This window comes from Hemiscyllium ocellatum, chromosome 46 (assembly GCF_020745735.1).
Source record: "Hemiscyllium ocellatum isolate sHemOce1 chromosome 46, sHemOce1.pat.X.cur, whole genome shotgun sequence".
Classification (NCBI taxonomy): domain Eukaryota; kingdom Metazoa; phylum Chordata; class Chondrichthyes; order Orectolobiformes; family Hemiscylliidae; genus Hemiscyllium; species Hemiscyllium ocellatum.
The window spans coordinates 8,459,455-8,487,119 of record NC_083446.1 but is presented as its reverse complement, the minus strand read 5'-3'; the positions used below and the strand labels follow the sequence as shown (position 1 = coordinate 8,487,119).

The window sequence follows — 27,665 nt, the reverse complement described above, 5'->3', positions numbered from 1 at the left end:
CACAGTTACACACAAACACACACAGACATGCACATTCACACACAAACACGTACACACTGACATGCACATTCACAAACACACACACAGTCATGTACATTCACACACAAACACCCACACACACAGACATGCAGTTACACACAAACACGCACAGACATGCATATTCACACACAAACGCACACACACTGACATGCACATTCACAAACATGCACACACACACATGTATATTCACACAAACGCACACACTGACACGCATAGACATGCACATTCACACACAAACACGCGCACACTGATACGCACAGACATGCACATTCACACACAAACACGTACACACTGACATGCATATTCACATACACACATGCATGCACACGTGCACACACACTAAAACATACATTCACACACGTGCTCACATGTACATTCACAATCTCACACTCTCACACTGACATGCACGATCACACACACACTCACATAATGACATGCACAGTCTCACACACACACAGACACGCAATTTCACACACACAAAGTCACACACACTGACACGCAACTTCACACATACACAGAAACATGCATTCACGCACACTGACATGCACATTCACGCAGTCTCATACACGCACACACTGACATACAAATTCACACACACTGACATGTACACACACACACACACAAGTATGCATGCATATACATTGATGCGCACATACATGCACACGTATGCACACTGACACGCACATTCACACACACACACACACACACACAAAACACACACACACACAAAGTCAGAAAGTGAGGTCACCTCATAGTAATAGCCAGTTAAGATCGGGATAGGTCACCTGATCAGAGCCTGAAGACTGGGATGGATAAAACCGCCCTGCCCAGGACTGTGAGAAACTCCAGGGAGCTGTGAACACACCCAGTCCCTCACACAAACCCAACCTTCCATCCACTGACTCCATCTACACTCCCCACTGCCTCGGGAAGGCAGCCGACATCATCAGAGACCCCTCCCATCCCAGTTATAATCTCTCCCACCCTCTTCCCTCAGGCAGGAGGGGCAAAAGCTCAAACACACGGACCGACAGATTCAAGAACAGCCTCTTCCCCGCTGTTACCAGCCTCATGAACGGGCCCTCTCAAATTTCAAATCTAATGTCGATCCTGCTCTCTGTCCACCTTCCCTACAGCAGTAACACTGTATTCTTTGCTCTGTTCTGTCACTCTGAGGCACTTTGTATCTGCACGCAAAACAAAACTTTTCCCTGTCCCTCAAGGATAAAGCAGAGAACTTGTGCTTGAGTGTAGAGGATGTGGGTAAGATCCTAAACAAGTACTTTGTATCAGTATTCACCCAGGAGAAGGATTTTTTTTTAAGATTACATTACTTACAGTGTGGAAACAGACCCTTCGGCCCAACAAGTCCACACCGACCCACCCAGACGCATACCCCTACATTTACCCCTTTACCTAACACTACGGGAAATTTAGCATGGCCAATTCACCTAACCTGCACATTTTTGGACTGTGGGAGGAAACCGGAGCACCCGGAGGAAACCCATGCAGACACAGGGAGAATGTGCAAACTCCACACAGACAGCGCCTGAGGCGGGAATTGAACCCGGGTCTCTGGCGCTGTGAGGCAGCAGTGCTAACCCACTGTACCACCGTGCCGCCCAAATATGGAGAATAGTGAGATTTGTGTGGAGCGTGCTAATCTGTGAGGGCATTTTGAGAACAAGAAAGAAGTGGTGCTGGATCTCTTGAAGAGCATTAAGGTGGATAGGTCTGCCAGGGCCTAATGGTATCTCCCCCAGTTTATTGAGAGAGGCAGGAGGGGAGATTGCTGGGGCCTTCACTAAGATCTTTGTATCCTTGCTAGCCACTGGAGAGGTCCCAGAGGACTAGGGAGTAGCTAGTGTTGGTCCTCTGTTCAAGGAGGGCAATAGGGATAATTTAGGAAACTATAGACCGGTGAGTCTCACATCGGTGATTGGGAAGCTATTGGAGAGATGTCTTAGGGATAGGATTTGCATGCTTTTGAAAAAGCATGGTCTAATTCAGGACAGTCAGCATGGCTTTGTGCAGGGCAGGTCATGTCTTACTAACGTGATGGAAATATTTGAGGAGGTGGCGATAGTGATCGATGAGGGTAGAGCAGTGGATGCTGTTTACATAGATTTGAGTAAGGCTTTCGACAAGGTTCCTCAAGTTAGACTCATCCAAGAGATTAAGATGCATGGGATCCCCGGTGACTAGGCCACATGGATTCAGAATTGGCTTGCCCATAGAAGGCAAAGGCTAGTGATGCAAGGGAGTTTCACATGCTGGAGGGCTGGGACTAGTGGTGTTCCATAGGGCTCTGTATGGGACCTCTGCTGTTTGTGATATAAATAAATGATTTGGATGAAAATGTAGATGGGTGGATTCGGAAGTTTGCAGATGATACAAAGATCAATGGAGTTGTGGATGGTGTAGAAGATTGTCAAAGGATACAGAGGGATAGAAATCAATTGCAGATAAAGGCAGAGAAATGGCAGACGGAGTTTAATCCGGGTAAGTGTGAGGTGCTGCATTTTGGGAAATTGAATGTTAAGGAAAAGTATACAGTTAATGGCAGGACCCTGAACAGCGTTGATGTACAGAGGGATCTTGGGATTTAAGTCTATAGCTCCCTGAAAGTGACCACACAAGTAGACAGGGTGGTAAAGAAGGTTAAGGCACGCTTGCCTTTATTGGTCGGGGAGAAAGTGAGGACTGCAGATGCTGGAGATTAGAGCTGAAAATGTGTTGCTGGAAAAGCGCAGCAGGTCAGGCAGCATCCAAGGAACAGGAGAATTGACGTTTCGGGCATAAGCCCTTCTTAAGGAATGCGCAAAGTGTGGGGAACTGTTTGGGGAATTGAATACAAGAGTCATGCTGCAGCTGTATAAGACTTTGATGAGGCTGAACTTAGAGTGTTGCGTTGAATTCTGGTCACCCCATTACAGGAAGGATGTGGAGTCTATGGAGAGGGTGCAGAAGAGATTTCCCAGGATACTGCCTGGATTAGAGAGTTTGAGCTGTAAGGAGAGGCTGGAAAATTCAGGTTGTTTTCTCTGGAGACTGAGGGGAGACTTGATAGGAGTCTATAAAAATTATGAGATGCACAGATAAGATTGATGGTCTGAATCTTTTTTTTCCCAGAGTTGAAATGTCTAATACTAGGGGGCACGCATTTTAGGTGAGAGGGGGAAAGTTCAAAGGAGATGTGAGGGGCAAGTTTTTTTACACAGAGAGAGGTAGGAGTGTGGAACACATCGCTACGGGTGGGGGTGGAGGCAGAAACTATAGGGGCGTTTAAGGGGCTTTTAGATAAACACATGAATATGCAAGGAATTGGAGGGATAGGGACCAAGGGCAGGCAGGAGATAGTTTAATTTGGCGATATGTTCAGCACAACATCGTGGGCCGAAGGGACTGTTCCTGTGCTGTACTGTTCTGTGCAGCTGGGTACGTGGGACAATAATAAATCAAATCACATCAAATCCAATCAAAAATAAACAGACCACTTGTGATTGCAAACTTTCTACGGGTAGGATATTTGCAATATTTCTTTCGCAGGGTGCCTTTCTCGAATAAACAAAGGTTGCATACCGTAGGAACCGGGCTGTTGATACATCGAGTGAACTTGGAAAGGCCAGGAACAGTGAGGATGAAAGTCTCCCGTTCCTGAAATCCTCATGTCCCTTCAAAAACCCGACCCTCGGTTCGTTAAAGATCATTCGGCATTTCCTTGCGATTTAAAAAAATATCTTCCTGCCACAGGGTGTGGGCATTGCCGGCCTGGGTCAGTATCAGCCACATCACTCATGTAGGTCTGGAGTCACGTGTAGGCCCGGACCAGGTAAAGATGGCAGATTTCCCCCTCCCCCTGAAAGGGGCATTGGGAAACAGATGGGCTATCCATGGCAATCTAGGATCCCCTTAACGGCACTTCCTAACAGTCAACGAATCCAGTTCAAATTTGATTGAAATTAATTTGATCGTGGATTCCACAGTATTAACCTTTGACCTCTGGGTGTTGACTCCAGTGTTGTAGAGTCCTACAACACGGAAACAGACTCTTTGACCCAACCAGTCCCTAACCCCCAAACTGAACAAGGCTCATTTTAAACAATACTATAGCACGGAAACAGACCTTTCGGCCCAACCAGTCCGTGCCGACCCATAATCCCAAACTAAACCAGTCCCACCTGCCTGCTCCTGGCCCATCTCCCTCCAAACCCTTTCCTATTCATGCCCTTATCCAAATGTCTTTTAAACATTGTAATTGTACCCACAATCCACCACTTCCTCAGGAAGGTCATTCCACACATAAACCACTCTCTGTGTAAAAATATTGGCCCTCGTGTCTTTTTCAAATCTTTCTTCACCCACCTGATAAATATGCTCCATAATCTTGAAATCCCCTCCCCCACCATAGGGAAAAGACACCTACCATTCACCTTATCCATGCCCCTCATGGTTTTATAAACCTCTAGAAGGTCACCCATCACTTCCTGCATGCCAGTGAAAATATCCCAGCCTCTCAAACTCTCCGTACCCGGTAACATCCTGTGAAATCTCTCTGAACCTCTCCAGCTTAATCGTATCCTTCCTGTAACAGGGCGACGAGAACCGGACAGAGCGCTTCAGACGAGGCCTCACCAATGTCCTGTACAACCCCAACGAAACGTCCCAACTCCTACACTCAAAGGTCTGAGTAATGAAGGTAAGCGTGCTAAACACCCTCTTAACCACCCTGTGATGCAAACTTAAGAGAATTATGTAGTTGAACCACCACCCCCCACCCAGGCCTCTCTGTTCTACAATACTGCCCAAGTCCCTACTTTTAATGGTATAACTCCTGTCCTTATGAGTTTAACCAAAATGCAATACCTCGCATTTACCCAAAGTAAACGCTATCCCAATTGGCCAAGATCTCTCTTGTAATCTTAGGTAGCTTTCTACGCTGTCCACTACACCACCGACCCGCAAACGTAATAACCGTGCATACTCGTCTGGATCCTTTATATAACAGTAGATCCAGCACCGATCCCTGCGGAACTCTGCTGGTCGCAGGCCTTCAGTCCGATAAGCAACCCTCCACATGTCACCCCAGTGTCAGGCCGTGCTAGCCTTAGAGGAGACTGAGAGGGCAATGCCAATAAGCACCCTGTAAATATTAAGCTTCGCATTTCCCGGGGTTGACTGAACTGAAATGGGATGGTGAGGAGAGACAGCAACGAATCCCGGTGATGGCCTCAGGATGAGAAAGGTGGTTGTTTGTAACGCGGTTCTGTGTTTTGCTGAGGGAGAGGGTGTGCACGGTTTTTAACAGACGTAGCAACGATGAATGCGTTTGCAGCCATCAGGATTTGGGCCAATGGTTTGTCCTCTCTCCCCCAGCCTCATGGCCAGCCCGTTCCCCACCCCACCCTCCCAGAGAGGCCCTTACCTTCCACGGTGATATTGTCCACGGACAGTTGTAGACCTTTCCCTCTCCGGAGCACCCGTACTGTGTGCCACTCGTTATCATTCACCTTCTGCCCAGCGAACAGCATTTCCGGTCCTTTACCTGCACCGCAAGAGTTTCACCGTTAGAGTGATTGTAGGACAGCATGCACACCCATAATACACTCACTCACGCACACACCCATAGCACACTTACACACACACCCATAACACACTCACTCACACACACACCCATAGCACACTTACACACACACCCATAACACGTTCACTCACTTACACACCCATAACACACACACACACCCATAACACACTCACTTACACACCCAGAACACACTCACTCACTCACACATACACTCACACACACCCATAACACATTCACTCACACTCATACCCACCCATAACACACTTACTCACTCACACACCCATAACACACACTCACACACACACACCCATAACACACTCTCACACACACACACACCCATAACACATTCATTCACACTCACACACACCCATAACACATTCTCACCCACCCACCCATAACACACTCACTCACACCCACCCACCCATAACACACACACTCACACCCACCCATAACACACACACTTACACACCCACACCCATAACACACTCACTCTCACACACACACACACCCATAACACACACACTCACACACATACACCCATAACACATTCATTCACATACACCCACCCATAACACACTGACTCACACACACACACACCCATTAACAGAATCTCACACACAACTCCATAACAGGCTCTCTCACTCACACACACACACACACACACACATACCCATAACAGACTCTCTCACACACATCCACACCCATAACAGACTCGCACACACACACCCATAACAGACTCACTCTCACACACACACCCGTAGCTCACACACACACCCACAAAACTCACTCTCACACATACAACTCACTCACTCACGCACACCCATAACACACTGACTCACTCACACACACACACCTGTAACACACCCATAAAACATTCACTCACACTTACCCATAACACACGTGCACTCACTCACACCCATAAACACCCATACTACACTCTCACAGACACACCCTCAGGGATGAAGGGAGGGGGTGAGAGAGGGTGTGAGAGAAAGAGAGAGATCAACGCAGGCCAGCCACCCATGTGGCTCCAATCCAACGCGCTGGTGAAAGGTAGCTACAGCTGGGAGTCTATGTCGGAATTGTTCCCTTCGTGTCGGACACCAACTATTTTTGGTGCGTGAGGTCATGCCTGGTGGTGTCTATGTGGTTTGCCGTAACCTCCCTCTCCCCATGACCCATGTCAGGGAGCGTTACTGGGGTCAATCGGTTTTCATTTCCATTCATTCACTGGAAATGGGGTCTCACTGGCTGGGCACAGGGTGTGGTCTGGAGTCACGTGTAGGCCCCGACTGGAGTAAAACAGCATATTTCCTGGTGGCACACTACTGCCCCCTTTAGCGAAGGGTATGTGCCACCCTCACCTGGTCTAGGCCTACACGTAACTCCAGACTGGAGTCTGGAAGTTAATCTTGGAAAGCCTGGGGACGATGCATTTATCAAGGGTGACACGGTGGCTCAGTGGTTAGCTCTGCTGCCTCACGGCACCAGAGACCTGGATTCAATCCCACCCTCGGGCAACTGCCTGTGTGGGGTTTGCACACTCTCCCAGTGTCTGTGTGGGGTTCCCTCCAGGTGCTCTGGTTTCCTCCCACAGTCCAAAGGTGTGCAGGTTAGGGTGGATTGGCCATGCTAAATTGTCCCATAGTGCCCAACATGTGCAAGTTAGGGTGGATTGGCTGTACTAAATTGTCCCATAGTGCCCAGGGATGTGCAGGTTAGGGTGGATTGGCCATGCTAAATTGTCCCATAGTGCCCAGGGATGTGCAGGTTAGGGTGGATTGGCCGTGCTAAATTGTCCCATAGCGTCCAGGGATGTGCAGGTTAGGGTGGATTGGCCGTGCTAAATTGTCCCATAGCGTCCAGGGATGTGCAGGTTAGGGTGGATTGGCCGTGCTAAATTGTCCCATTGTGCCCAGAGATGTGTAGGTGCATTAGTCAGGGGTAAATGTAGAGTAATAGGAAAGGGAATGGGTCAAGGTGGGTTAAGCTTCGGAGGGTCAGTATGGACTTGTTGGGCCGAAGGGCCTGTTTCCACACTGTTGGGATTCAATGATTCTATGACTAGCAAGACAAGGGTGCCCCTGTTGAGTGGTAGAACCCTAGGAAGTACAAAGGATCAGGGTGAGGACGTCCATAGTCCCTTGAAGACAGCGGGACAGGTCGACTGGGTGCTGAAGGAGGCATTTGGAGTGAGTTGTTTCATTTGTCAAATTATTGAATACAAGAGTCGGGGGGTCATGGCAGAGTTGCGTCTCACACTAGATATTCCACAGTTGGAGAACTGTGTGCAGTTCCGGTCGCCGTACTATCGGAGGGATGTGATAGCACGGGAGAGGGGGCAGAGGGAGATTTGCCTGGACGTTACCTGGGATGAAGAGATTGAGTGACGGAGAGAGACTGATTCAGAGAAGGCTGAGCAGGGGGAAACTGATTCAGTTGCACAAAACGATGCGGGGCACGGATAGAGTAGAGAGGGAGAAACATTTCCCCAGGGTTATTTTTCAGATTGGAGGCCTGTGACCAGCAATGTTCCACAGGGATCGGGGTGAGTTCCACTTTAGTTTGTCATTTGTATAAACGATTTGGATGACAATATAGGAGACTTGGTCGGTAATTTCAGATGACGCCACGATTGATAGGATAGTGGAGAGTGAAGAAGATTATCTCAGACCATAATGAGATCTTGGCCAACTGGGTCCAGGGGCTGAGCAGTGGGAGATGGAGGTTCGTTTGAATAAATGCAAGATGTTGCTTAGAAACAGGAGTTGTACCATTAAAAGCAAGGTCTTGGGGAGCATTGTAGAACAGAGAGACCGAGGGGTTCAGGTACATCATTCTTTGAAGTTTGCATGGCAGAGGGGTTAAGAAGGTGTTTAGCACGCTTGCTCAGACCTTTGAGTGTAGGAGTTGGGACGTCATGTATTTTCCAATCTTAGGTCCCACTTACGATGTTGGCTTCAGTCAAGAGGAGGCGTCGATAGGGGCCTCTCAGAGATGGGTCATCCCTCCCCCGATCTCCCGTCAGGATGGGCGACCAATATGGCAGCCGAGGGAGGTGACTGGGCTTCGAATCACGGTTGGCACAGAGGGCACTGGGAGTGGAAAATGCCCAAGACCACAGCTGCCGCGCCGATGGGGTGGGGGCGGGGGAATGGGGAAGAGGGGGTTGGGTTGGCTTCTGGTCAGGCCAGCGGGAGGGAGGGAGAGAAAGGTGGATGGAGGTGTGGAGGTGGAGATGAAGGTTGGAGCAGGGGAGTGGGGGAAAGCAAGAGGGTGGGGGGGGTGATGGGGGGAGCGGGGGTGATGGGGGTGAGCAGGGGAATGGGGGGGGAGCAGGGGGTTGGGGGTGAGGGGTGAGCGGGGGATGAGTGGCTAGAGGAGGGGGCGTAGGGAGTGGGGGGTGAGCAGGGGGATGGGTGGGTGGAGCGGGGGGGTGAAGGGGGAGCAGGCGGGTGGGAGGGGGAGCAGGCGGGTAGGGGGTGGAGCAGGGGGATGTGTGGGAGGAGCGAGGGGGTGGGGAGTGAGCAGGAGAATGGGTGGGTGGAGCAGGGGGGTGAGGGCGAGCAGAGGGGCGGGGGGCTGGAGCGAGCGGGGGAGGGGGTGGAGTGGGCGGGGAGGGGGTGGAGCGGATGGGGAGGGGGGTGGAGCAGGGGGTTGGGGGGCTGGTGCAAGGGGATGGAGCAGGTGGGAGGGAGCAGGGGGCGAGGGGGGAGCAGGGGAGTGGGAGGCTGGGGCGGGAGGCTGCAGCGGAGGGGTGGAGCAGGTGGGTGGGGGGCTGGAGCGGGGGGGTGGGGGAGTGGAGCAGGTGGGTGAGGGGGGAGCAGGTGGGTGGAGCAGGAGGGTGGGGGGGGCAGGAGCAGGGAGGGTGGGGGAGTGGAGTAGGTGGGTGAGGGGGGAGCAGCTGGGTAGGGGGCTGGAACAGGGGGATGAGGGGCTGGAGCGGGGGTGGTGGAGCTGGTGGGGGGAGGCTGGAGAAGGTGGGTGGGGGTGTGGAGGGCTGGAGCAGGGGGGTGGGTGGGTGGAGGGCTGGAGCGGGGGTGGTGGAGCAGGTGGGTGGGGGGATGGAGGGCTGGAGCAGGGGGGGTGGGTGGGGGGTGGAGGGCTGGAGCAGGGGTGGGTGGATGGAGGGCTGGAGCCGGGGTGGTGGAGCAGGTGGGGGGCTGCAGCGGAGGGGTGGGGGAGTGAAGCAGGTGGGTGAGCGGGGGAGGGGCTGGAGCAGGGGGTGGGGGGGCTGGAGCAGGTGAGTGGCTGGAGCAGGGGTGTGGGTGGGTGGAGGGCTGGAGCGGGGGGCTGGGTGGGGGGGGTGGAGGGCTGGAGCAGGGGGTGGAGCGGGGGTGGGTGGATGGAGGGCTGGAGCGGGGGTGGTGGAGCAGGTGGGGGGCTGCAGTGGAGGGGTGGGGGAGTGAAGCAGGTGGGTGAGCGGGGAGCAGGTGGATGGGGGGCTGGAGCAGGGGGGTAGGCGGTTGGAGCAGGGGGTGGGTGGGGGGTGGAGGGCTGGAGCAGGGGGGTGGGTAAGGGTGTGGGGGGCTGGAGCAGGTGGGTGAGGGGGGAGCAGGTGGGTGGGGGGTGGAGGGCTGGAGCAGGGGGGTGGGTAAGGGTGTGGGGGGGCTGGAGCAGGTGGGTGAGTGGGGAGCAGGTGGGTGGGGGGTGGAGGGCTGGAGCAGGGGGTGTGGGTAAGCGTGTGGGGGGCTGGAGCAGGTGGGTGAGGGGGCAGCAGGTGGGTGGGGGGGTGGAGGGCTGGAGCAGGTGGGTGAGGGGGGAGCAGGTGGGTGGGGGGGTGGAGGGCTGGAGCAGGTGGGTGAGGGGGGAGCAGGTGGGTGGGGGGTGGAGGGCTGGAGTAGGGGGTGGGTAAGCGTGTGGGGGGCTGGAGCAGGTGGGTGAGGGGGGAGCAGGTGGGTGGGGGGGTGGAGGGCTGGAGCAGGTGGGTGAGGGGGGAGCAGGTGGGTGGGGGGTGGAGGGCTGGAGCAGGTGGGTGAGTGGGGAGCAGGTGGGTGGGGGGTGGAGGGCTGGAGCAGGGGGTGTGGGTAAGCGTGTGGGGGGCTGGAGCAGGTGGGTGAGGGGGCAGCAGGTGGGTGGGGGGTGGAGGGCTGGAGCAGGTGGGTGAGGGGGGAGCAGGTGGGTGGGGGGGTGGAGGGCTGGAGCAGGTGGGTGAGGGGGGAGCAGGTGGGTGGGGGGTGGAGGGCTGGAGCAGGGGGTGTGGGTAAGCGTGTGGGGGGCTGGAGCAGGTGGGTGAGGGGGCAGCAGGTGGGTGGGGGGGTGGAGGGCTGGAGCAGGTGGGTGAGGGGGCAGCAGGTGGGTGGGGGGGTGGAGGGCTGGAGCAGGTGGGTGAGGGGGGAGCAGGTGGGTGGGGGGGTGGAGGGCTGGAGCAGGTGGGTGAGGGGGGAGCAGGTGGGTGGGGGGGTGGAGGGCTGGAGCAGGGGGTGTGGGTGGGGGGGGGGGGGGGTGAGGTGTTGAGGCGTCGACTTTCTTTCGCGCCCGCGCGCCCGCTGACCGCCCACCCGCGCGGCGCGCGCGCGCCCCAACGGACGAAATCACCGCCGTCGCTTTTCCCGCCAAAAAAAGGCAAACCGCCGTCGCGCGCGCCACGGCCCGCGCGTTGACTTACTGGGGCTACAGTTAATCTTCACACAGTCTGGAAAGGAAGAATATAAAAAAAAGAAAAAAAAGGGGGGGCGTGGTGCGGAGAAAAGAGACTGGATTTAAGTCCTTCAAGGTAAACTCTGCAGACATCCCATAATAATCACATCCCACTATTCCGGGGACAGGCACGTGTCAGCGCGGCGGCCATTCTGGGAGGATCACGGAGGGGCCGCGAAATTCCCACAATGGAGGGAGAGGGTCAGCTATGTCCCCCCCACGTCCCCGAAACCGGGGGCTAGTCTTCCCGGGATGACCCCCCCCCCCCCCCAATCAAATCCAAACTGTTTTTGGAATCCAATGGTGCTCGGATCATCCCCTCAAACGTCGAATTTCCTCTCCCTTGGATGCTGCCTAACCTGCTGTGCTTTAACCAGCAACACATTTTCAGCTGTTCATCCCCTCCCCTCCAAAGTGGCGGGGTCAGAGGGATCCCGAGGGAGAGGGGGGGCGCAGTCTTTAGGCCTGTGGCCTGTCCGAGCACTGACTGCTGGCATGGGCTCGGGGCCGTACCCTTCCCTTCCCTCGCCCGGAAACAGTGGACAGACCCTTCGGTCTACCCTCCAACACAGCACAGACCCCCCCCCCCCCCAATGAATCTGTGGTTAGGGGAGATGTACAGAGACCCTGTGGGGAGGGGCGGGGCGTGGATTTGGGGCAAGGCATGACACGTGCCGTCAACCGCAACAGAACCGTGGTGGCAAGGAGCCACGGACAGAGTGAGCCGTTCGCCGGCCCCAGCGGTCACCCAGCGCCATGGTCACGCGGTCACCACCCCCCCCCCCTCGCTCCAGGCAGGAGCTCAGGACTGAGGGTGGGTCACCCTCAAGGCAGGCCCGCTCTCCGTGTTCGTCACACACTCTCACACACTCATACTCTCTCTCACACACTCATACTCACACACACACACTCACACACTCTGTCTCATACTCACTCACACACACACACTCTCACATTCATACTCTCTCACACTTACACTCATACTCTGTCACACTTACACTCATACTCTCTCACACTCACTCTCACACTCTCTCACAATCACATACTCTCTCCCACTCACACACTCTCTCACAATCACACACACTCTCTCACAAACACACACTCACACTCACATACTCTCTCACACTCACACACACTCTCTCACAATCACACACTCTCTCACAAACACACACTCTCACACTCACATACTCTCTCACACTCACACACACTCTCTCACAATCACACACACTCACACTCACATACTTTCTCTCACACTCTCACTCACTCTCTCACACTCACACTCTCTCTCACACTCAATCACAATCACACACACTCTCACACTCATACTCTCTCACACATACTCTCTCACACACACGCATTCTCTCACGCACACTCTCACACGCGCGCACACACTCTTTCTCACACACACACTCACATGCACACTCATACTCATAAACACACTCTCTCTCACACACACTCTCACACAGACTCTATCTCAGTGTCTCACACACACACACATTCTCTCACACATACAATCTCATGCTCCCTCTCACACATACACACTCACACACAGACTCTATCTCAGTGTCTCAGACACACACTCACTCTCTCTCACACTCTCTCACACACACTTTCACACTCAAACACACTCTCACACTTACACTCTCTCACACTCTCTTGCACTCATACTCTCTCACACTCACTCACACACTGTCTCACAATCACACACACTCTCACACTCATACTCTCTCACACTCTCACACTCACACACTCTCACAATCACTCACACTCTCTCACAAACACACACTCTCACACTCACATACTCTCTCTCACACTCACACTCTCTCACACTCACATACTCTCTCTCCCACTCTCACACTCTCTCTCACACTCACACACTCTCTCACAATCACTCACACTCTCTCACAATCACACACACTCTCACACTCATACTCTCACACTCATACTCTCTCACACATACTCTCTCACACATTCTCTCACGCACACTCTCACGCACACACACACTCTCTCACACACACTCACATGCACACTCATACTCATAAACACACTCTCTCACATACACACTCTCACACAGACTCTATCTCAGTGTCTCACACACACATTCTCTCACACATACAATCTCATGCTCCCTCTCACACACACTCACACACAGACTCTATCTCAGTGTCTCACACACACTCACTCTCTCACACACACACTCTCACACTCAACACTGTCTCTGTCACACACACTTTCACACTCAAACACACTCTCTCACACACACACACTCTCTCTCACACACAATCTCATGCTCCCTCTCATACACACTCACACACACACTTTTAGACATGCACACTAACTCTCACATATACATTCTCTCACACACGTGCTCATACACTCTCTCTCACACACACTCTGTCACACTCTTACACACTCTCACACACACACACTTTCTCTCACACATTCTCTCTCACACACACTCTCTCACACACACATACTCTCTCACACACACAATCTCTCCCTCTCACACATTCTCTCTCACACACGCTCACACAGACTCTCAAACACACCGACTCACAAACACACATACACACACTCACGCACAGACTCTAGCTCAGTATGTCACACAGACACACACACATTCTGTCACTCTCACACACAGACTCTCTCTCACACTCTTTCACGCACACACTCACACAGACCCTCACACACACACTCTCAGTCACCCACAATTTCATGCTCTCTCTCACACACACACAGACATACATACTGACTCTCACACTCATTCACACAGACTCTCACATGCACAAACAATACAAACACACACATACACCCAAATGTACACTCTAACACACTGTCTCTCTCTCTCTCTCTCTCACACACACACACACTCTCCCACCCCCACACTCTCTCCCACACACACACTTTCTCTCCCACACACTCATACACACATACATACAAACACACACAAATGTGCACTCTCACACATGCACACACACACATTCAAATGCATACAAACACACATACACACAAATGTATACTCACACGCTCCCTCTCACACACACTCTATCTCAGTTTCTCTCTCACACACACACACATGCACACTGACACACACGCATACACGCATCCACTCTCTGACACACATACGCACACCTCCACCCGGTCAGGACCGGGCTGAGAGTGTGAGGATGGTGGATGGAGGAGGAGAGAGACCTCTGTCACCCAGTCCCCTCCATCAGAGACTGGGACACAGCGAACCCCACCTCCTCCTTCAGGCCATCAAAGGACAACCCCTGAACCCCAGCAGCCCATTGTTGGAATAGCCGGACTGATCCCCTTCCCTCCCACAGCTTGGAAAACAAAGGCTGTGGCTCAAGAACTGACAGGGTCAGCCCGGAATCGGAGAGATCTAGGGGAACCTCAACCAGATGTCACTCTGAGAGACCGATCAGGGACAGGCCAAGTGTGGCTTGTCTTGTGACCAGTAGGGCGCTTAGTACCAGTTGGGCTGGAGGACAGGCATCACCGTGCACGCAGTTACTTGCTTCGAGCCGCAGATAGAGGTCATTGAAGGGTTCTTGCACCATGACTTGAGACATCAACGATGCAGAGACAGGGAGATGGTAGCAACAGAAACACGCTCCGAGCTGCAGTTTAACAATTGGAGCAGAGAGATCAGATGACATTTCGAAAACATCTCAAATCATCATAAGCCACCTCTGACACGAAGGAGGTTGGGAATGCTAAATTCTTTACAAATCGCAATAGATATTCAGTTGGAAATCCCGGACAGTGCATTGGGTACACGTTCATGCTAAAGAGAGAAGGGCACAGCTGAAAACAGAGAAAGTTATGCATACCAGAGGGTGGGAATCATAGGGAGCTGTGTGTACTGGAGAGTGTTACACACAGGGAGGGAGCTGTTTGTACAGGAGAGTGTGTAACACACAGGGAGGGTGCTGTGTGTACTGGAGAGTGTAACACATGGAGGGAGCTGTGTGTACTGGAGAGTGTGTAACACACAGGGAGGGAGCTCTGTGCTGGAGAGTGTGTAACACATGGGGAGGGAGCTGTGTGTACTTGAGAGTGTAACACATGGGGAGGGAACTGTGTGCATGGGATAGTGTGTAACACATAGGGATGAAGCTGTGTGCTGGAGAGTGTGTAACACACAGGGAGGGAGCTGTGTGTGTTGGAGAGTGTGTAACACATGGGGAGGGAGCTGTGTGTGCTGGAGAGTGTGTAACACATGGGGAAGGAGTTGTGTACTGGAGAGTGTGTAACACAGGGAGGGAGCTGTGTGTGCTGGAGAGTGTGTAACACACAGGGAGGGAGCTGTGTACTGGAGATTGTGTAACACACAGGAAAAAAGCTGTGTGTACAGGAGAGTGTGTAACACACAGGGAGGGAGCTGTGTACTGGAGAGTGTATAACACACAGGGAGGGTGCTGTGTGTACTGCAGAGTGTGTAACACACAGGGAGGGTGCTGTGTGTACTGCAGAGTGTGTAACACGCTGGGAGGGTGCTGTGTGTACTGCAGAGTGTGTAACACACTGGGAGGGAGCTGTGTGTGCTGGAGTGTGTGTAACACAGAGGGAGGGAGCTGTGTGTACTGCAGAGTGTGTAACACAGAGGGAGGGAGCTGTGTGTGCTGGAGTGTGTGTAACACAGAGGGAGGGAGCTGTGTGTACTGCAGAGTGTGTAACACAGAGGGAGGGAGCTGTGTGTGCTGGAGTGTGTGTAACAGTGTGGTTAGTATATTTGTGTTGTTGAGTTGTACAGAGAACCCCATACCACGTGGGCATGTTCTCTGCTGTTTTGTGGATCAGCTGGCTGTATTAAATCACGACCTGCACACCTCTCAGTGCCCTTTCACTTACAGACTCAGAACAGGCCACCTTGTTGGCTCCTTCAGACATGAAAACATTTGGCCTGCCCGAACGTTTATGGGATTAGTACTCCTTCCCCCGCCTCCCCTCCCTTGCCCATTGCAGCTCAGAGGTGGGAATGTCATCTTTCCGAATACCTCCAGTGACCCGAGAGAGAGAGAGAGACAGAATGGAACTACGGCAGGATAATTTCCTCCTATACCCTCCCCCCCCCCCCCCCCCAAATCATCCCAGGAATGGGTCTGTCCGACTCGCCAACCTTCGGAGCTCGGCAGCTGAGCCTCAGAAACTCCACTCTCTGCTCCCCACTTGGCTGGTCGTCCGTGTGAGGCTGTAATTGGTCGCCCATCCTTGCTTGCCAGAGGAGACCTCCTCAAACCCCACCTTGGCCACCTCCCTTCATCTCGGAGCACTCTCCGTTTGCCCGCGCCCCTGTCACAGCCTCCTCCCTTCCCTCTCGCACACGCCGAATCGGTTCTGCAGCGTTTGAGTTACTCGTGCCAGATCCATGCCCTCTGGGGACTGATCTGGGGGAAATCGGAGGTTGGGCCGATCCGAGTTGGCGTCCCGTCTGTGCCTCAACGCCGATAAACGCCAGGAGTGGACTCAAGGGGGAGTCAGCACAGTACACTAACGGGAATTCACCCCGTGGTAGATCACATTGTCTCTCTTGTCACTGGGGACTGGCATTGGCATTTGGCAAGGCATCTCCCTTCGCATCGTTGATGTGAGGCATATGAGAGAGATCCAGAGAGAGAGAAGTTCAGTCGTAGGGTGCACAGGTATTGGAATGGATTCAGTTCAAGATGGACCTTGATGCAACTGATAGGAGGGAAGGGGCGAAGGGTGAGACAGGGAGGGAGAGAGACAGAGAAAAAGAGAGAAACAGAGTGAGAGACAGAAAGTGTGAGAGAGAGAGAGAGACAAGGACGGGCAGAGAGAGAGATGGAGTGGGGAGAGAGAGAGACAGGGAAGGAGGGGGAGAGAGAGACATCTGTTGCACTGAATGTCCCATCCAAGGCCTTCTCCATCCCAGCAGCTTCCAGGCCTCAGGGATCCCTCTTCTGAGCTCCAACACAATCAGGAGGACAGTGCTCCTTCCCACACCATCGCCAACCTCTTCCCCTTAACACGGGGCACTGACCAGGAGAGAGTCGGACGGGGTCATGGGGACACCGTCTGCTCTTACGTTACCCGCTTGACTGGGCGAGGAGAGGGCAGTGCCCCGCCAGCCCCTTCCCTCAGTGAGGGGGAGGGGGGGACGGCTCCATTTTGTGGCGGGTGGGGCGCGCCCAGTTGATGGAAGCCATTTGAGGCATCGCTTTCTCTCTCTCTGTCTCTCTCTCACACACACACACGCACCTCTCACTGCCCGGAAGAACCCGTCGAACCCCATCCCCTCACTCCCTCGGAGCTTCCCCGGGGGCCTGGGGTGGATCGCGAGGGGTTGGGAGTCGAGGTGGGGTTCATCCGAGAGATCAGAGAATCTTCTACCAATGCCAGAGAGGGATGTGGGGTGGGTGGGAGGTTACCTAAGTTGACGGTCAGCTTCACCCGTCCCCCGTCCAACTCAAGCCTGAGGGTGTCCGCAGAGACTTTGGAGGTCGTGGCCATGAGTAGGCCGTAGGCTCTCTGTGACATGAACCGCAGGGAGATGTCTTCAGCTTCTGTGTGCATCACCGTTGGCATGATTACCTTCATGTACATGCTGCCGTCGTAGCTGAGGACGGTCCCCTCTGCAAAACAAAACTAAGTGTGGGTGGAGAGGGGAAGGGCAGCTGATGTGAGAGAGACCACCTTCAATCTCCCACGTGTCCTCTCCCACCTGTCCTGCTTTCTGAGCAGTGGGACAGGGAGAGAGGGGGATACCCTGACCAACCATCTCCATCCCTCCACTCCTGATCGCTTCCTTCCCCTCGTCTACCATGTCCTGCCCGGTCACCACCTCTAGGCACAGCTCGAACCAGACAGGTTCTCCCCCCCCCCCCCACACACACACCCGCCATCTAACCCCCATATCACTACCTCCCACTCTCTTTCCCCCACAGAGCTCCCCCTCTCCCAATTGCATGTCCCTCTCTTCTCAGACCTCCATCCCCCTCTCTCTCCCCCTTCCATCTCCTCCCTCAGGGCTCCCTACTCTCTCTCCCCTTGAACCACCTTCTCTCCTTCCACCCCCTGCCCCGGATATAAGTCCCTTCCTCGAACCTCACATTCTCCCTCTCTCGGAAGTCCCTTGCTCCCACTCTATCCTTGGGGCTCTCTCTCAGGTATCCCCCCTCAATACAACCTCCCTCTGAACTCTCTATCTCCCTCAGGCCTCCCTCCCTCCATCCTTCAGGCTTCCCTCTCTCTCTCCCTCAGACCTCCCTCTCTCTCTCCCTCAGACCTCGCTCCCTCCATCCTTCAGGCCTCCATCCCTCAAACCTCCCTCTCTCTCCCTCAGACCTCCGTCCCTCAGACCACCCAACCTCAGTCCCTCAGATCTCCCTATCTCCCTCTGCGCACAGCCACAGCAGCCGACTCCCCCCCCCCCCCCCCAATTCCCGGTGTCCGATTCCCGTGGTCTGTGTCCAGTTCCCGGTGCCCGGATCCCAGTTCCCAGTGCCTGATTCCCAATGCCAGGGTCCCAATTCCCGGATCTAGGCTCCCAATTCCCAGTGCCCTGTGCAGCTTCCCAGTTCCTGCTTCCCGGTGCCCGGCTCTCAGTTCCCAGCACATGGTTCCTGGTGCCCAGTTCCCAGTGCATGGTTCCTGGTGCCCAGTGCAGCTTCCCAGTTCTCATTTCCCAGTTCCCGGTGTCCAGTTCTCAGTTCCCAGTGCACAGATCCTGATGCCCAGTTCCCGATGCAGCTTTCCAGTTCCTGCTTCCCGGTTCCCAGTGCACGGACCCCAGTTCCCAGTGTCTGGCTGTCAGTTCCTGGTGCACGGATCCCAGTTCCCGCTGGTCTGGATCTCAGTTCCCTGTTCCCAGTGCCCGGCTCCAAGTTCCTGGTGCCCAGTTCCCAGTGCCTGGCTCCCAGTTTCCAGTGCCTGTATCCCGGTGCAGCATCCTACCCGTCTCACAGTTCCTGCCGAAGTAGCCGGTGCCGGTGCAGTCACAGATGTAGCGGTTCCAGCCCTCACGGCACTGCCCCCCGTTCCGACACGGACTGGTGCTGCACTGCTTTAGGGTTTCCCGGCTACAGAAGCCGCTGACGCCCCCGGTGTTCTGGAGCTCAGCCAGGCGCCGGATGTCCCGGCTTCGCCCGTCGATGAAGAGGTCGCGCACACAGCCCACGTAGCCGTACCGCAGGAAGGCAGTCCACAGCTCGGGGGGCAGCACCAGGTCCAGCTTGTTTTCTGGGAGACCCCCCAGGTACATGTCACTGTCCAGGTCCAGGATCTCACTCTCACCGTTGGCCACGAACGGGAAGTGGCGGCTGTTCACCGATATCGAGCCTGCAGTGGGGGTAGGACAACGCAAGAACATTGTGTTGTTTTGTTCCAGGTTTACCCGTGAGCCATCATTCACTGCCCATCCCCAGTTGCCCCCGGGATGGTGTGAGCCTGGGTGGGATGCTCTTGGGAGGGTCAGTGTGGAGTCGAGAGTTGCTGGAAAAGCACAGCGGGTCAGGCAGCTTCCAAGGAGCAGGAAAATCGATGTTTTGGTCAAAAGCCCATCATCAGGAATGCCCGAAACATCCATTCTCCTGCTCCTCGGATGCTGCCTGACCTACTGTGCTTTTCCAGTGCCACACTCTCGACTCTGATCACCAGCATCTGCAGTCCTCACTTTCGCCTGGCAGTGTTGGTTTGGACTCAATGGACCAAATGGCCTGCCTCCACATTGTAGGGACTTTTTAATTCTATGCAGAAGGTGAGGGTGAGCCGCCATCTTGAACCGCTGCAGTCCGTGTGCTGTGAGTTAGATCCACAATGCCCTGGGGGAGGGAGTTCCAGGATTCTGACCCAAGGAACGGCCGATATATTCCCAAGTCGGGACGGGGAGTGGGGGGAACTTGCAGTGGGGGGTGGTGTTCCCATGTATCTGCTGCCCGTTGTCCTTCCAGATGGTGCTGGGTTTGGAGGGTGCTGCCTGAGGAGCCTCGGGGAATTGCTGCAGTGCGTCTTGTAGATGGTACACACTGCTGCTACTGAGCATCGGGGGGTGGAGGGAGGGGGTGTGGTGCCAATCGAGCGGGGGCTGCTTTGTACCTGGATGGTGTCGAGCTTCTCGAGTGTTGTAGGAGCTAACCCCCATCCAGGGCAAGTGGACAGTATTCCCTCACCCTCCTGACTTGTGCCTTTTTGATGGTGGGACAGGTTTTGGGGGAGTCAGGAGGGGAGTTATTTGCTGCGTGATTCCCAGTCTCTGACCTGCTCTTGGAGCCACAACAAATATGGTGAGTGCAGTTGAGTTTCTTGTCAATGTTAACTCTATGGATGTTGATATTGTGTTTGTCAGTGATGGTAACACCATTGAATGTCAAGGGGGTGATGGTTAGATTCAGTGTCACTAACACCATTGAATGTCAAGGGGGTGATGGTTAGATTCAGTGTCACTAACACCATTGAATGTCAAGGGGGTGATGGTTAGATTCAGTGACACTAACACCATTGAATGTCAAGGGGGTGGTGGTTAGATTCAGTGATGGTAACACCATTGAATGTCAAGGGTTGGTGGTTAGATTCAGTGATGGTATCACTATTTAATGTCAAGGGGGAGATGGTTCGAGTCAGCAATGGTATCACCATTTAATGTCAAGGGGGAGATGGTTAGATTCAGTGATGGTATCACCATTGAATGTCAAGGGGGTGATGGTTAGATTCAGTGGTGGTAACACCATTGAATGTCAAGGGGGTGATGGTTAGATTCAGTGACACTAACACCATTGAATGTCAAGAGGGTGGTGGTTAGATTCAGTGATGGTATCACCATTTAATGTCAAGGGAGTGATAATTAGATTCAGTGATGGTAACACCTTTGAATGTCAAGGGGGTGATGGTTAGATTCAGTGATGGTAACACCATTGAATGTCAAGGGGGTGATGGTTAGATTCTCTTTCAATGTGAATGATCAGGGATTAGTGCTGGGTGTTGATAGTTGAGGGACAGGCTCCTGTGCTATTCATTCAAGAGAACTAAAGCTGGGCCCCATCGCGGGACTGAAAAGGCCTCTGACAGTGCAATTTCACTCTTTGGGTGACACACCATGGGGCTAAAATTGGGAATTCATCTGTACCCTTTTACACTCACAGGCCACGCAGTCATATGCAGCCATTGAATTTTAAATCTCGCTTATTTCACCAAAACATCAAGGACAACTTTTACAAGAATCATATAGTCGGGGGTCTGAACCCCACACTGGAATGACTGTGGGTAGACTGACTCTCCCTCCCCTGGCTCTGAACCCTGCAGAGAAAAGCGGCCTTGCTTCATATTCCGGTCTTTCCGAGAGTTGCATGAGACTTCCTGGGCCGTTCCCACCAGCCCCACTCCTACGGCTAGCAAGAAGCTTACAAAACGTACAGGACATTGGTTTGGCCACTGTTGGAATATTGCCTGCAATTCGGGTCTCCTTCCTATCGGAACGATGTTGTGAAACTTGAAAGGGTTCAGAAAAGATTTGCAAACATGCTGCCAGAGTTGGAGGATCTGAGCTACAGGGAGAGGCTGAACAGGCTGGGGCTGTTTTCCCTGGAGTGTCGGAGGCTGAGAGGTGACCTTATATAGAGGTTTACAAAATTTTGAGGGGCATGGATAGGGTAAATAGAAAAGTCTTTTCCTTGGGATCGGGGAGTCCAGAACTAGAGGGGCATAGGTTTAGGGTGAGAGGGGAAAGATTTAAAAGGGACCTAAGGGGCAACTTTTTCACGCAGAGGGTGGTACGTGTATGGAATGAGCTGCCAGAGGAAGTGGTGGGGACTGGTACAATTACAACATTTAAGACTCAGTTGGATGGGTATATGAATAGGAAGGGTTTGGAGAGATATGGGCCGGGTGCTGGCAGGTGGGCCTAGATTGGGTTGGGATATCTGGTTGGCATGGACGGGTTGGACCAAAAGGTCTGTTTCCATGCTGTACATCTCTGACTCTATGACTCTATAAGGACTCTGGGGGTGGGGAGCTAAAAATGTAGTGGCTGTCCCAAGCACAAGGTGATCGATTCATTGTGTGTTTACATTTCATCCCGTTCTGCTTCCTTATTGGGTCCTTGTGGCTGCGGTGCACACACCTTCACACCGTACGTTCCAACACAGTGTCCATCCCACTGTCCACACCTGGAGCCAGTTGTGATCCGAATTAAGTTCCAGGTCTCTTATAGTTAATTAATCATTTCGCTGAAAGTCGGGATGGCTGACAAGGGTTTGCGATTGGCTGACTGTTTCTCCCGTGCGACCTTTGGGGAAAGTACCCCCTCTGCAGCCTTGGCTTGCCAGGGGAGGCAGCCTCTGTACTGCGCTGTCCAGAATCTGATGCAGTGCCAGGCTGGGAAAGGGCAGTGCCCGGGAGGAGATGGTGGTAACGTTGCTGCGTTTGTAATCCGATTAATGTTCAGAGTTCAAAATCCCACTGCAGGGGATGGCGGTGGAATTTCAATTCAGTGAACAAATCTGAGCTTCAAAGCTTTTTCCTGAAGAAGGGCTCCTGCCCGATTCTCCTGCTCCTCGGATGCTGCCTGACCTGCTGTGCTTTTCCAGCACCACTCTGACCTCCAGTATCTGCAGTCCTCACTTTCACCTAACATCAGCTATCATTGATTATTGTTCAGAAAATCCACCGTCCTCGCTTGGTTTTGACTTTGACATGAGATCACACATCAGGGAGTACTGTGTGCAATTCCGGCCACCTCACTATAGAAAGGAAGTTCTTAAACTAGAGCGTGTGCAGAAAAGATTGCTACCTGGACTGGAAGGTTTGAGTTATGAGGGAGTCTGAAGGATAAGCTTACAGAGGTCTATAAAATCATCAGGGGTGTCAATAAGGTAGACTGACAGCTTTCCCTCAAGGTAGGGGAGTCTAACACTGGAGGGCATAGGTTGAAGGTGAAAGGGGAGAGATACAAAAGGGTCCGGAGGGCACTTTTTTCACACAGAGGGTGGTGAGTATCTGGAACAGGGCTGCCAGAGGTAGTGGTGGAGGTGAGTACAGTTTTGTCATTTTTTTTATTAGATTCCCGACAATATGGAAACAGGCCCTTCGGCCCAGCAAGTCCACACCGACCCGCTGAAAAGTAACCCACCCACACCCATTCCCTTCCCCTACATATACCCCTGACTAATGTACCTAACAACTATGGGGCAATGTAGCATGGCCAGTTCACCTAACCTGCACATCTTTGGATTGTGGGAGGAAACCAGAGCACCCAGAGAAAAACCTATGCAGACACGGGGGGAGAATGTGCAAATTCCACACAGACAGTCACCCGAGGGTGGAATTGAACCCTGGGATGCTGGTGCTATGAGGCAGCAGTGCTAGCCACCGTGCTGCCCATGAACGTTAAGAAACATTCGGACAGGCACATGGATGGGATAGGTCTGGAAGGATGTGGACCAAAAGCGGGGCAAATGGGGCCATTTTAAATTATGAAAATGGGCCGCATTGGGCAAGTGGACCGAAGGGCTGGTTTCCAGCTAAGTGTGGTTGATTCTTCGTTCTCCTCAGGGAACCTGTCATTGGACAGACAGCACCACTGGTGATACAGCACTTCCTCGTCGACCTTGAACTGAGAAAGCGTCTGGTCAACCACAATGCATGAGGTTTTGGCTTCAGCACCATGGTCAGGGACTGGGGAGGGCATGAGTGGGCAGTCAAACAGTCCAAAACCCACCAGAACATATGACTCAGTCGTTGGGTGCCCTCAAGACGGAGATCAAGAGCACTCGGATGTTATATGCCTCATGGGATAGCACGGGCAAATGGCAGAAAGATCCAGAACGCTCGAGGGACTGAGTGCCACTCTCCTTCCAGGATATTGCCACGCAAGGCACAAATTCACATTGTCATCAATATTGCCAATCCTCTCTTGCCTTTGTTAGAAAATCAAATTTCTATCTATTAATTAGAATTGTTAATGAATTGGGGGAGCGATGGCATAGTGGCATCGTCGTTGAACTGTTAATCCAAAGACGCAGGTAATATCCCAAGGAATCAGGTTCAGATCCTGCCACAGTGGATGGTGAAATTTGAATCGAAGTCTGGAGTTAAGAGTTGTCTCATAATGATCTCTCTCTCTCTCTCATTTTCAGTGAGGGTTCCTCACACACTCTCTCTGTCATGTTCAGTGAGGGTCCCTCACACACTCTCTCTGTCATGTTCAGTGAGGGTCCCTCACACGCTCTCTCTCTCTCTCTCTCTCATTTTCAACAAGGGTATCTCTCTCATTTTCAGCAGGGGTCCCTCACACACTCTCTCTGTCTGTCTGTTTGTCTCTCTCGCTCTCATTTTCAGCGAGGGTCCCTCACAATTTTGTTGGGGGAAAACCCCATCAAATTCGCTGATGTCCCTTTCGGGAAGGAAACTGCCATTCTTACCCGGTCTGGGCCTACATGTGACTCCAGACCATGTAGTTGACTCTTAACTGCCCCTCTGGGCAATTAGGAATGGGGTAATAGATGTTATTCTAGCCAACGATGTCGTTAACCCCGCAAATGAATATTAAACAGTTTTCCTACGTTCAACCCGGTTGGGAACATGAAGAACCAAAGTGGTTGTTTATAATTTGGCAACGCGCAATTCTTTGGCTCTCTTTTACTTTGAATTTTCCTTTTTCAGACTTGTACCCTGCACTCACAGTCAATATCTGGAAAAGACATGCACATTGCAGCATCATAGCATATCAACTGAGGCTAGGAATACTCCATCTTGCCCCAGATCACTCAGAGCCTGCTCCTCTTTGTAAACTTATGGGGAGCCCAGACACTTCAGTGCCAGTGAATGCAGCTCTGTTTTTATATTCACTTGTGGGATGTGTGCGTCACGGACTAGGCCCAGTTTTTTATTGCCCCCTCCCATCCCTAACCGCCCTCTTGAGAAGGTGGGGTGAGTGGCCATCTTGACCCACAATGCACTGGGGGAGGGAGTTCCAGGATTCTGACCCAAGGAACGGCCGATATATTCCCAAGTTGTGGTGGGAACTTGCAATGGGGATGGTGTTCCCATGTATCTGCTGCCCTTGTCGTTCTCCTTTGAAGTGGTCTTGGGTTTGGAAGGTGCTATCTGTGGAGGAGTGGGGACTGTTGGGACGACCTCTTTGAGGGATTTAACTTCACTGTGCCTACTGAGGGGCAGGGGAGGGGGGGACCCAGGAATGAGTTTACACCCAGGAACATTTGCATCTCTCTGTTTAGAGTCATAGAACGTAGAACAGTATCACACAGGAACAGGCCCTTCGGCCCATAATATTGTGCCAAATTAAACTCATCCCTTCTGCCTGCCCTTGGTCCATCTCCCTCCATCTCTTGCATATTCATGTGTTTAACTAAAAGCCCCTATTGTGTCTGCCTCCACCACCACCCCTAGCAATGCGTTCCACACTCCTACCACTCTCTGTGTAAAAAAACATGTCCCTTACATCTCCTTTGAACTTTCCCCCTCTCACCTTAAATGCATTCACCCTAGTATTAGACATTTCAACACTGGGAAAATGATTCAGATTATCAATCCTATCTGTGCATTTCATAATTTGATAGCCTTCTATCAAGTCTCCCCTCAGCCTCCAGAGAAAACAACCTGTGTTTTTCCAGCCTCTCCTTATAGCTCATACCCTCTAATCCAGGCAGCATCCTGGGAAACCTCTTCTGCACCCTCTCCATAGAATCCACATCCTTCCTGTAATGGGGTGACCAGAATTCAACGCAACACTCTTAAGTTTGGCTTAATCAAAGTCTTACACAACTGCAGCATGACATCCTGATTCTTGTTCTCAATTTCCCGAACAGTAAAGGCAAGCGTGCCACATGCCTCCTTTACCACCCTATCTACTTGCATTGCCATGAATTTCATAGAATCCCCACTGTGTGGAAACAGGCCATTTGGCCCAACTAGTCCACACCGACCCTCCGAAGAGTACCCCACCCAGACCCAGTCCCTTACCCTATTATTCTACATCTCCCCTAACCAATGCATCTACATATCCCTGGGCACTATGGGACAATTTAGCATGGCCAATCCACCCTAACCTGCACATCCCTGGGCACTATGGGACAATTTAGCATGGCCAATCCACCCTAACCTGCACATCCCTGGGCACTATGGGACAATTTAGCACGGCCAATCCACCCTAACCTGTACATCTTTGGGCACTATGGGACAATTTAGCACGGCCAATCCATCCTAACCTGCACACTTCTGGGCACTATGGGACAATTTAGCACGGCCAATCCACCCTAACCTGCACATACCTGGGCACTATGGGACAATTTAGCATGGCCAATCCACCTAACCTGCACATCCCGGGGCACTATGGGACAATTTAGCATAGCCAATCCACCCTTACCTGCACATCACTGGACACAATGGGACAATTTAGCACGGCCAATCCACCCTAACCTGCCATATCCCTGAACACTATGGGACAATTTAGCACGGCCAATCCAACCTAACCTGCCATATCCCTGAACACTATGGGACAATTTAGCACGGCCAATCCACCCTAACCTGCACATCCCTGGACACTATGAGACAATTTAGCACGGCCAATCCACCCTAACCAGCACATCCCTGGACACTATGGGACAATTTAGCACGGCCAATCCACCCTAACCTGCACACCCCTGGGCACTATGGGACAACTTAGCATGGCCAATCCACCCTAATCTGCACATCCCTGGACTACGGGAGGAAACTGGAGCACCTGGAAGAAATTCCACACAGTCACGGGAAAACGTGCATACTCCACACAGACAGTCCCCCGAGAGTCGGATCGAACCTGGGTCCCTGGCGCTGTGAGGTAGCAGTGCTAACCACTGAACTACTCAGGGAGTGCAGCACAGATTCAGGCCCTTCGGCCCACCATGTTAGTGCTGACCCACAAACGCCAATCCCATTTACACTAATCCCATTTCCCTTCTGAAATGTTGCCAGAAGAGCCTGCCTCCATCATTCTCTCAGGGAGCACCTTCTGCCTTTCTACCATCTTTTGGGTGAGAAATATTTCCTCAGATCCCCTTTGAAACCACCTAGTCCTCCCCTCAAACTTATGCCCTCCGGTCTTAGATATGTCTGCCGTGGGGAAATGATTCTCACAACGCGCTCCAATGTATGTCTCTCAATTTTACACATGTCAATCACCATCCATGACCAATCCCCTCTGCTCCAGGGAAAACAAGCCCAGTCTAATCCAGTCTGTCCTCACAACTGAGACTCTCTAGGGCAGGCAGCATCTGGTGAACCTCCTCTGCACCCTCTCCAGTGCAATCATGTCCCACCAATAATGCAGTGACCGGAACTCCACACGGTATTCCACCTGCGGCCTACCCAAGGTTGGACAAAGTTGTAAAAGGATGTCCCTGCTCTGACATTCCACAGCCCAGTGCCATGTGTGCCATCC

The 27,665-nt window shown here is 52.8% G+C and overlaps 1 protein-coding gene across 1 annotated transcript in view; it reads right to left on the bottom strand.

Annotated features, from left to right (window-relative positions):
- The window catches only part of LOC132836189 (neurexin-2-like), a 1,025,492-nt gene that overhangs the window by 581,301 nt on the left and 416,526 nt on the right, over nt 1-27,665 (bottom strand). The window contains exons 12-15 of the mRNA XM_060855516.1: nt 19,190-19,573; nt 17,665-17,868; nt 11,232-11,258; nt 5,465-5,584 (exon numbers count right to left, since the gene is read on the bottom strand). Of these exons, the coding sequence (XP_060711499.1) occupies nt 5,465-5,584; nt 11,232-11,258; nt 17,665-17,868; nt 19,190-19,573 (735 nt within the window). The remainder of the gene's footprint in view (nt 1-5,464; nt 5,585-11,231; nt 11,259-17,664; nt 17,869-19,189; nt 19,574-27,665) is intronic.